The sequence below is a fragment of the Contarinia nasturtii genome, unplaced genomic scaffold (genome assembly GCF_009176525.2).
Source record: "Contarinia nasturtii isolate CC-2019 unplaced genomic scaffold, AAFC_CNas_1.1 Cnas_scaffold_864, whole genome shotgun sequence".
Lineage (NCBI taxonomy): Eukaryota > Metazoa > Arthropoda > Insecta > Diptera > Cecidomyiidae > Contarinia > Contarinia nasturtii.
The window spans coordinates 970928-982709 of record NW_022198211.1 but is presented as its reverse complement, the minus strand read 5'-3'; the positions used below and the strand labels follow the sequence as shown (position 1 = coordinate 982709).

Here is an 11782-nt window from a genome sequence, read left to right as displayed (position 1 = left end):
CATGCAGAAGCATATTGAGTAGAAGAAATTTGTTGTTTGATGGCAACAATAAATTGCACCGAATGTCTATGTGGTATTTGTATGCGTTCACTATGTGTGTGTATGTATACGACACTGCATTGTATCGAATCCGTAAAAGACAACTCAGTTGCGATTGTATGAGTGTATGCGTTTGTGCTTGTACTCTCACACATAAACAGAAGGATATCGAAATGCTTTTGACTTTGCCGCGCACAATCAGATATGCAACAAATCCAATATCGTACACATTCATAGTCAGAACCTGTGTGTAGTCATCTTGTTTGGTCATTTGTTCGAGCAATGTGTTGATAAACCGTTTCAATTCCATCACACAGAAGGAATATCGTCGTCTCGATGGATGTTTTCATCCTTTTTGGAATAAGAAAATCACTCAATTGCAAGCATTTTCCAACCTCCCAAACATCGCAACCACTTCGGTAAATTATGGAAGGAAGATTTAGAACATCGTCGCTACTGCTTATGATGCCGCCGTTGCTGTTATCGTACGAGTAAAAAAATGAAAAGAAAAATCCTTACTAAATCTACCGTTTGCTTTTGTTCGCTTCGTTTCGTCTTTTCTATGGAATGTTCCATTGTGTTCGTCTTTTACCGTCGCATTTCAACCATTGAAAACGTATTAGAAAACGACATAAATGTGTATCCTTCGTATGTTATACGCTCAAAATGGTTTTGTAAGCCAAAAAATGTATACGAATACATGCAAAATTAAATGATGCATAAGAAAATTGTTATGTGAAGAGTGTGAACGAAATACTAATGGATAAATTTTAGACTCGCTCTCTCTCTCTCTCTCTCTTGATGCTTCCACGGATTCGGACCGTCTTTTGGTCCACACATCCAGCAGTCAGCATCATCAGTCTCCATCGTTTATATCGTAGTGCATTTCTTCTTGCTTTACAGTCGCCGCCGTCATCATCTTCGTTACGTTGATTTCTTCTTTGCTATTTTTTTTCTTTGTGTATGTGTGTCTTGTATTTTGTTTTCATCTTTAGTATAAAATTTAAATAGTTACATTCTTCTATAGATCCTTACGTTAAATCGCTTTTACAGCTATGTGCTCCTTTTTGTTTCTTCGTATCGATTTTTTACTTTACAAAAGCATTATACTTTGCACTTTCTTCGCCGTCTTCTCTTAGTAACGCACACAAATGTATTTGTTTTATTATTTCCTTCAAATGGAATGATTTTTTTGAATTTACAACATTAGCGAGCATTAGGTTGAGCCAAAGAAAGAAAACAAAAGAGAAGCAGAGAGAATGAACCAACGTACGAAACAAAAAAAAACTAATAAAACACAAAAAGGCCCCCCAACGAAAGAATGCACATTATACATTTCAAAGAATAAATAGAAAAAAAGCAATCCGACAATAAAAAATGTCATTTCAATTTTAGCGCTATGTGTGTGGGTTTAGTAGAAAAGGTGTTGCTTTTATTGTAGACGATTTCACCTGCTGTTACATGATTCCAGTGAAAATTGATACGATTGCTGTCGCTGATTCTGTTATGCTGGTGTTGGAGTTCATGTCGTGTAATGATGAGCGAGCGCGACCGCCTTCGAATTGCAGATCATTCGAGTTATTTATTTGCCTAATTGCATGGCGCGTAAATGAATTGGAAATTGAGGGAATGAATATCGTTTTTGTTGCCACTCTTTTTTCATTATTCCTTTCCTTTTTTCTACTTCTTCTTAATGTCTTTTCTTTTATTTAGCACTTTTTCTTTCGTTTAATTCTACAGTGTTTGCGCTGCTCCTTCGTGCGAATGTTTTTGACTAATAGGCGCCCATTGATTTGAGTGGATTAAACTTTTTTTCCCTTCTTATTGGCCATTACACCGGCGTTCTCAAGTTGGGAACATATGAAAAGCCATTCGCAGCCCATTCTAAATAAATGCGTGAATTTAACATGAGAATTTGTGGCAATCACTGCGCTCTTTCTTTTTCGACACTTTTTTTTACTATTAGTATAAAATATTTAATCAAAATGTGAACTTGACGCACAAGCTGCTACACACAAATCGAATGGAATGTCAAATATATTGTTTGGAATTTCACATCTCTCGTACATGTAATGCATATGGTGTGAGTCGTATTGGGAATATGGAGGGAGAAAAAAAGTGGCAGGGGATTGAAAAAAGTGACTAATCAGCTGGCTAATTTTCAAGAACAATGAATTATGAGGGAATTGGAAAATCAAATTGATTATTATTAAAAACTGTCGATAAAGTTAACCCAAAAATGAAGAAAAAACATGCAAACACACACTTGATTTGAAATTTAAAATCAAACATTTTTCTCGGATAGTAATAAAGTACAAACGGCGTGTGGATACAACGATACTAGAAAGTCGTATGGGGATTTGGGGCTCGTTTATTCCCTTTTTATTATTATTGTTGCAATCACCCCATGGCAATTCTTATCGTTTAGCAAAAGAAAGAAAGAAGAAAAACAATCTCCATTCAGTATCCGCCATTATACGATATTGCGATTGACTAACAATAACTTTTGTGCTGTTATAATAACAAATGTGTCGATGATATGTATGGTGTAGCTGCAGTAGTGATTGTTTTTTTTCCTACTCATTTTTGTACATGGTAAAAGCACTTGCTCGACCCAATGCTATCATCATAATCACCGTCACCAAAGGCAACAATAACATTCGTAATCAAACAGAATACATATAAAAATAAATAGAATAAAAATGTCGAAGAACACATGTATTCCAAGATTGATGAACAAAAATGTGAAACAGTGAGAAGAAGAAGAAAAAATCGCTTTAACGTGGAATGCAACAAACGGCGTCGAGATATTGGTGAAAAAAACGAATCGAAATGAAATGAAATGAAACAAAGCCAAAGTATCGAATCATTCGAGCTGAGTACTTTTGTCAGATTTGTTGTTGGCGCGTGTATTTATGTAGTCTGTATTGGTTGTTTTTGCTTTTGGAATTGCATTTTTATTTTGGCATTTCTTGTGACATTTGCTGTGTACGCGCACACATTTATGTGTAACTCAGTTTACCCATTGTTTTTGAAAGTCGCCCGTTTGAAAATCATTGCAGGTTTCAAACAGACACAGACACGGTTAGGCATGCAAGAATTCACAGCGTGGCAAGTGAAGCAAGTAAGCCGATGAAACGGCATTCAGGGCATGCAAAATCGTATAAATAATACCGTTCGGCATTGAATGGTGTTTTACAGACTTTTGAGATGACGGTTAAGAGTAATAATAGAAGCATCGGCAGAGGCAACAGCCGCAGAAGCAAAAAAATGGGCTAAACATACAAAAATAAATACGATACCTTGCATTATATTATTATGTGTATCATCGTGCCATAATCACATGAATTCTTGGTTTGTTGTTGTTATTGTAGAAGCTTTGCTTTGAGTAAAGACGATTGTGTGTGTTCGAATTCAGTTCGACAGAAGAAGTATTGCGTTCATTGAGTTGGCGGCCAAGTTACATGGTGTTTGTGTGTTGTTCCATGGAGCTTCACGTTTACCTTTCAAGCGTGAAGCAGAAATATATTACATTTGTGCCAATCCAATGTTTGTTCGTTGTTGTCGTTTGTCGAAGGACCAAATATGAACTGAATTTACCTCTTGCTTGCATTCTTTCTTTTATATTTTGACGTTCCACTTTAGCATCTACTTGATTTCTTCAGCACTCGTTCTTTACAGTATCAATTTACCGCATCTCACTTTCTATCTATCTATCTACTATATCTCTCCTATGCTCATTGCTTACTCACCTCAAGTAGTATCCCACAGAGGCAAAAGCTGAATATATCCGACCGATTCGCGACATTAAAAAAACACACTCAAACACCGAATGCGTTTTTTTGTGTACGATATTCACCTTGTGGTATGGCGTGGTGTGGTGTGGGATGGATCTTTACATTGCTTTCGACTGCCAAATGTATTAACATAGGATCAAAAAGTATGTTTTCTTTCTTCAGTACGGTATTTTATGTGCTTAACGCTTGGCTGGCTACACTTTCCGTCGTTTGTTGTTTGGTGAATGTGTTGGCGCGAACAAGCGTGCGGGCGAATGAACAAACGAGCTCATGAACGAAAGATTGAATGAGTCAGTGAGTGTACTTCATACGCTCTGCATGTGTGCAAAAGAGTACTCCAAAGATTTGCAATACACCTTTGGGGAATGTGACCAATATTTACCTAAAAGCTCTTGAGCTCTCCTAACTGTCTTTCGCATAAAAATAATGTTAGAATGTATGTATCTCACGCAGTGCGAGCAACGGCAATACCCATTCGCAATGATTAATAAATTTTATTATTATTTATCGTCATTGAAGGTGGCAGTTTGCACATTATAGCACACAGTACACATTCACTCATACACACACACACTATGCTACATACACGCACGAATTTTCATACAGCATTGTACCATGCACAGCAGAAGAGCGAGACGGTAGCATGCACGAATGAAGAAAAATAAATGTGACGAAGTAAAATGCGGGAAAAACCATTTACCAATTCACATTTCGCACCGGGGTTGAATGGATGTTCAACCAATACGACTGCGAATACCAATTCGCATCGGATGAAATTTATTTTTATTTGTTCATACTCAACTCTCGTTCGTGCTCTTAAATGTACGCTGTGTAGGGGTGCGTGCATAAAATCTCAGCCAATTTGTTTAATACGAAATTGTGTATTACACACTTTTTTCTGTCGTTCGCTCATTTTTGGTTATTCATCATAACAAACATTTGGCATACACACTTGAACAACGTAAACAGTGCCCGACATTCGACGAAATCGCTCTTTCGACTTTTGTGTCAATATGCGTTACTGGCTCTAGGTATTCTTTTAGTCTCATCCTTCAACTTTTCGTTGCCTACATTTCGGATAGCCATTGAAAAGGCTTAATGTGATCACATAACACTTTAACATGCTTTATTCGTTTTCTTGGGGTACATAAACAAGCAAAAATGCTTTGTTTTTCCTAGTATTTGATATCACAATTTATATCACTTAATGATTATATTTCGACAGTGTTTGTGTGTGCTCCATATATGTGAATCGTTGACAGTACCACCATCAAATAAACTAAATATACTTTCTTTGTGTGGGTCTCCTTCTCTCAATCTTATTCTTTCTTTTCTTTCGCATGTCGAATGCGTAAACCTTAAAACCCGAAACGCATTGCACATTATATAAAATGTATGAAGTGTATGCTTGGCCATAGAATATCCGACAAATATCCTGCAATCGTATTATTTTATGGTATTTGGCTACCGAACACACATTTTTCCTTATCTTATTTAGCTTTCTTTCACTTTGAATTTGTTTTACTTTTTTCCACACTTTTGCATGTGTGTATAATTTGTCATAAAAATACAAAAAAAAGTTACAATTTTCTTCGACTGTTTCAGATCTTGGCATGATGATGAAGGTTCTTCAAAGTTAATCCGTTTCGAAAAACTTCAATTCGAATAGTTACTTTGTCCGCATAAAGTTACATTCTAAATGTTTGTTGTGCTTTTGTGATGTTTTCTCCAGCTTTTTGCTTTCTCAATCGCCAGCAAATCAGGAAGTTTCAAGTTTGTTTGTTTTTTTTTTATGTGACGGTAAAATGAAGAAATCTTCACAAAAATAAAAGGTTAAATTTGTTTTAGGCCACATTGATGTAGTCCATAGAACCAATTTACGGAACGCAACATTGATGCACGCGCGTGTGTTATGTGTCTTCATTTTACTGATGGACATTTCTATCAAACAAATACAGTTATTCCAAAGGTATTTTTCGGTACGGTCACTCTCAACATTGAATCCCAAATATATCTATTATTTTATGAGTGTTTACAACCTGCACGCACACATGTGGTGTGCAATCATCCGAAAAAGAATTACGAAGAGAAACACACAGCAGCAAATTCGACATCGCAATGCATAGGGAGGACGTGATATGTAAGCGTAAACTGGAGAACGCATTATACAACATTTAGAGCTGTGCTCGAATCTCAATTGTAACAATTTTTGCACTCGAAGTGAAACAAGCAGAAGAGGCGAACCAAACCAAACGATGTTACACCCTAACCAGTCAGTATCCACCTATCCATTCACATTGTTTCGATCGCAATGCAAAAGGATATATAATCTTTTCAATATAATAATTAGATTGCTTCGGGTTTTGTGTTCGGTGTGCGCTATTTACGAAATTGTTTTCCACTAAGTCCTTTTGTCTTGTGACCGATTATTTCTTCGTGATGTGCAATTTATTTGATCGAATCTCAAAGATTTCACGTATGATGGTGATGGTACTACATCACTTCGATGGCAACGAAACAAAAAAAATGTGTATATCGTTCCGAAACCATCGCCATTTCTCTCCATTATTTTTTTTACATTTGATTTACGAATTGCTTCGTAATTTTTGTGCGGGAAAAAGATGAAGGCTATTAACTTGCAGACTTTATGGACGGGGTTTTTAATAGTTTTTCGATTGAAAAGTGCATAAAGTCAAGGCTTCTTTTTTTTATGGGACCATCGTATCTATATATCTCAATTGCCCTTTTAACATTTCAAATGGATGCATTATAGTAGATATTGCGTTTGCAATGAATTGTATGAGAATTGAGAACCGAGTGAATCGCGCCCATTGCCATTTGATGGAAAAATATAAAGTATAAATAATTTTCAAGTCTTAAACTTCGAAGCCCAAATGTTTGTTTTGCTTCTGGCCATTTGAAATGTGTTCATATAATAGCTGCAATTACGTTTTACAACATTTCATAAGTGATTTGGGTCGTCAGCGTGTTTATATCATAATAATCGAAACTCAACCATTTTTGCTTTCATGACCATGTGCATATATGATGTATCTGGCATCACATCCTATACACAATACACATTTTAACCGACTCAAGTATAAAACTTACGTCATGTTTTGCCCGTTTCTTTCGTATTTATTTATTTTTTTTCTTTCACTCTTTAATCGACCACAATTATCTAACTGTCTGGGCAAATGGTCTCCAGGCGGAGTCATGTGAAATATTGATAAGTACGAACCGACCGCATTGCCTAGGGCCAAAATCAATCCGCTCATTACAAACACACTTAACCGACTTTCGGAAAATTAATCCTTGGATGTGGTGACGTAAACTAAGCGTCCATGTCATGAGGATTTTGCTGTTACAATGTTAACAGATTAAAGCCAAAATCAAAGCTTTTACTGGAATTCAATCAACGCGATCGCATTGAATCACCATTATACGAATGACGCCCATTCCATTTATACACTTGCAATATACATACACTTTTTGATATGGCGAAAAATGAATTTGGAAATGATTGCATATATCAACACTTCTTTATCACATACCGACGATAAAAAGTTTCAAGTCCAAAGTATTAATATTAAAATTCGAACATTTTTCCATTATTATTTTTATACCAATTTAGTTCTGTCATCGATGATAAGCAAAATGCAATGCATGAATATAATATAGTTGATATGTGATAAAAAATAGCGCAGAAAAACAAACAAAAATTTTAAATGGGGTGGGCATTCAACCCAAAGCTATAGCTTATAATGTTGTTGAAAATAAATTAATTTGATAAAACAATTTTGTTTAATTTCAACTTAGCCCATGTCGTTGCATACATCGCGTTGAACTTTATGGGTTTGTCTGTTCAGTGTTTACTTTGAAGCACTTTTCGAATGCTAGCAGACAGACGTGTTTTTCAACTTTTGTTCAATTTGTATGAGTTTTATATAAATAGAAGACGAAATGATAACACACTCAAGCACATTGATTGCAAGTTGATAAATAATATAAATATTTGGTGTCTTCTTATTTAATTTTTTTTATAGTCGTGTATTCAACTCCTATTCAATGCATGCAATGTATCAGCACGTAATAAAACAAGATAAGAACAAACGGTTAGAAATATAGCTGTTTAAATGCATAATTACGAGTGTATTTATTGTTATTTGTGCATTGAAACAACTTACATCGCCTTTGAAAAAGAAATTCAAACTGTCTTTCAAATAAGCAAATAAATATTCTTTTTAAATATTACTATTATGAAAATAGCAATTGTTGGAGCTGGCGTCATTGGGACCACAACAGCATTACGGTTGCAAGAACAATTTGGACATAAAGTATTAATAACCATTTTCTCAGAACAGTTTTCACCACATACAACAGGTGATGTGTCGGCGGGACTATGGGGGCCATACATTCTCGGTGATACTCCACAGGAAAAGATTTTGTAATAAACATATTGAATGCACTATATTAAGAAATAAAAACTCGATGTAAATGGTAAATGTAATTCTTTTTTTTTATATTTCAGGAAATGGTCAAAAGACACACACGATTACTTTCATAAATTATGGAAAGATGGATGTGCAGCTGAAACTGGAGTCTCGTTGATACCAGCGATGAGAGTCACAACTGAATCAGAAGCGTATGACGTTTTATGGAAAGATGTCGTTTTCGGATGCATTAATATGGATGAGAAAATGCTTAAACGCTTGAGCAATGAACATAAACGCAATTATAAGTATATTACAAAATCTTGTTACCATTTTAAATCGTTGTTCATTTGCACTTGGATTTATTTTTACACAGGCATGGAATTCAATTTAATACTTTCATATGCGAACCATCATATTTGCTTCCGTATTTGTATAAACTAATAACCAAAGCTGGCGGTCGCTTTGAACGAAAACGCGTTGAATCGTTTGATGAGCTACAATCGTTTGATTTGGTGATAAATTGTACAGGGCTTGGGGCCAAAGTGCTAGTCAAAGATGATGCAAAACTGATGCCCATACGCGGGCAAGTCTCTCGCGTTAAGGCTCCTTGGATCCTCCACGTCACTATAGATGACTCAGATGATGGCCGTTATATTATACCCAAGTAAAAATAAATCAAAAATTGTGTCGGTGAGAATAAAACTTGGAGCGTACTTTTACAAATGTATTACAAAGTAAAAAAAGTGGTTTCTCCAAAAAGCAACGTAGCATCAAAGTTACTACAATACAACTTATGTTGCATTTTATTTACAAACTACTTATTCAAGCTTTGTATTCAAAGTAGGCTGCTGTATTCCCAGTTTTATTCTCACCAAATCAATAATACTTAAAGTGTGTAGTACGAATCAAGCATGCCATATATATTCTACTCAGTAAATGCTCAGAAAAAATAATAATAATTTTGTATCTTTTATCTTTTACCATCCATGGAGCATGCACACAATTATTTTGGGCGGAACACATCAGGCAGATGACTATAATAGAAAAGTGAGTGCCACCGACAGACAATTTATTTATGACGGTTGCGTTCAATTGAACGCATCAATAAAACGTGCCGAAATCGTTAAGGAAATGGTCGGATTGCGACCAGGCCGAAGCCAAGTGCGATTGGAACGAGATACATTCACCACCAGTAAGTAGAATAATGGCTAATTTATTTTTGCCGAAGAATTGTCAGTTTTTTTTTGTAATGGTTTGGATACATTGTTTCATTTGTATGACAGATAGTGGTAAACAGCTGCAAATAATTCATAACTATGGACATGGAGGTATTTTACATAATAGTTCGTGTCATAAACAATTCGTATTATAATTCATAATTCGTAATATATCATAGGTAGCGGTGTAACTTTATCTTATGGCTGTGCGATTGAAGTTGGTGACATTGTCACTGAAATTATGACAGATAGCATAAACAAAGTGAAAAGCAAGTTGTGAAACACAAAAAGACAACATCATCATTAATATTATAAACGTATACGTATTTTGGACAAGGAACATACGGAATTTCTCAAGAAAAGTATTTAGTTTCAGTGTTTGGCAAAAATATCTCTCCTACTATCTAGATAAATAGTAGGTAGACAGGGAATTTCAGATCAAGTATCTAGATGAATATTAGATAAAACTATCTTTTTTATATAAAAGATAAGATACTTTTGAGATATCTTACAAGATATCTGTAGATAAAATGAAGGAAAATTTGATTGTTTTCAAATTTGAGCAATTGTTAAAAAATATTTCAGTAGCTATTATCATTTAAAGAGATTTTTTTTCGAAATAATTTTAAATAGTTTTGTTGTGTTTATTACATCCCCCCGACATGAAAAAAGTGACATGGTGGCGCCATGTACCTGTAATATGGTGGTGAAAGAACAAACTTTGCATGTGCGACCACACAACGTATTTGCGACCACACTGTGATAGACGATTTGTTTTTTCTTCTACTTTTTTTTGAACGAAATAAATTTTAAATACAAAAATGATGAAATCGCAAGGAATTTTCTAATTGTAAACATTTTATTTTTGAAAATAGATAAATTTTATGATCACTCTTTGCGACCACGCACATTTTGCATTTGCGACCACAAATTATTTCATCCAAGTTGATAACAACTAACATCAATAATGTGGTCGTACATGCTCTTACATGAAAATTTGTTCTTTCACCACCATGTTGTACATGGCGCCACCATGTCACTTTTTGCAATACACTGTCATGTCGCAGGGATGGTTTATTATTACTATTTAAATTCACTTAAATCATCGATTTTGAATTTTTGGAGAAACATTTGTCATTCACATGTTGCCTCATATATGAGCAATTTTGCATTTGTGAACTGAAAACTAAATTAGTTTCTTAAAGTAATTTTGGACATTTACAAAATTGTATGTTAAATAATATGTGTGTAATATGCTTTGAGACTAAATTGAGATGTACGCCATTTGAACAACAAACCAGACAATATATTGAACTAACTGGTCAGTTGAGCTGACAGTACGTTAGCCAGCTAAATGGACCAAAACAATAGAAGTTATTGTTATAATGATGAATCACTTCTATTAAAACAAGAAAAGTGATTCATCATTAAAACAATAACGTCTATTGGTTTAGCCCATTTAGCTGGCTAACGTACTGTCAGCTCAACTGACCAGTTAATTCAATATATTGTCTGCAACAAACACACAATTTTAAATTCGTTTTTATTGGTATAAACCTTTATTCATAGGCTATCGAATAGCACATTCACTTTACACTGAACTGGCCATTGTCCTCGATTTTTCTCAGTTTGCGTCGAACATTCAAAATCATGCTTTGTCCGCGGACCGATTTGTCGATTTCTTTCAACTTTCTCTCAATACATCCACCCAATTGTTGCTCGTTTCAAGTATTTTGGATCATCGCCCATAACATACATCCAAAAACAGACGAATAATAATTAATTTGGTGTCTTTTTGTGAAGTTGAAAAAATTGCCCTTTTTTCATGGAAATTCTATATTTTGAGAAGTAAGCCATTATTGCGGGTTTTTCTGTTTTGCAAAGTACAATTTTGTCTTTATTCAGATAGTTCTCGCCTTGCAATAGCCAAATGACGCCTATTGATTCAATCACGATTGGTATTCGCTTACTATCCAATAGGTATCACATAGCAAGTTTATATGAAACTCTCGGAAACTCGGTATAGAGCACTCCAAAAGTCAAAAAAATCCAGATCGTGATTTGGATGATAAGGAATGCGATATTTTTCATTCTGATTTCACCAGGTGATACAGAAAATTGAGTAGTATTGTATTTGTAAATCGAAGAAAAAAAATTTAGATATTTTTTTTCATTTTTCGCGATTTTTTATACCATCTATATAGGAAGCTTGTATGAAACACACGGAAGACCGCTGGAATGACACTGTCGTATCACATGCGTATAAAAAAAAAAAAAAAAAAAAAAAAAAAAA

The 11782-nt window shown here is 34.8% G+C and overlaps 2 protein-coding genes across 2 annotated transcripts in view; one reads left to right on the top strand and one right to left on the bottom strand.

Moving 5' to 3' along the window:
* The first annotated feature begins 8021 nt into the window (after nucleotides 1-8021).
* Nucleotides 8022-10806, top strand: LOC116342495 (D-aspartate oxidase). Its single transcript, XM_031770143.1, has 6 exons — nucleotides 8022-8283; nucleotides 8368-8577; nucleotides 8646-8936; nucleotides 9265-9464; nucleotides 9556-9600; nucleotides 9669-10806. Exons 1-6 carry the CDS (start codon nucleotides 8096-8098, stop codon nucleotides 9767-9769), a joined length of 1035 nt encoding a protein of 344 aa, XP_031626003.1. The 5' UTR covers nucleotides 8022-8095; the 3' UTR covers nucleotides 9770-10806.
* Nucleotides 9947-11782, bottom strand: part of LOC116342636 (protein aubergine-like) — a gene marked incomplete at its 5' end in the record, with an annotated part of 54048 nt that continues 52212 nt past the window's right edge. Inside the window, 2 exons of the mRNA XM_031770324.1 lie at nucleotides 9947-9960; nucleotides 10002-10008. Of these exons, the coding sequence (XP_031626184.1) occupies nucleotides 9947-9960; nucleotides 10002-10008 (21 nt within the window). The remainder of the gene's footprint in view (nucleotides 9961-10001; nucleotides 10009-11782) is intronic.

Excerpts from the sequence above, each read along its gene's own strand:
- LOC116342495 (XM_031770143.1), top strand. The coding sequence starts at position 8,096 with ATGAAAATAGCAATTGTTGGAGCTGGCGTCATTGGGACCACAACAGCA. Across the intron at positions 8,284-8,367 it reads ACTCCACAGGAAAAGATTTT|GAAATGGTCAAAAGACACAC; the intron begins GTAATAAACATA and ends TTTATATTTCAG. Across the intron at positions 9,465-9,555 it reads ACGAGATACATTCACCACCA|ATAGTGGTAAACAGCTGCAA; the intron begins GTAAGTAGAATA and ends TTTGTATGACAG.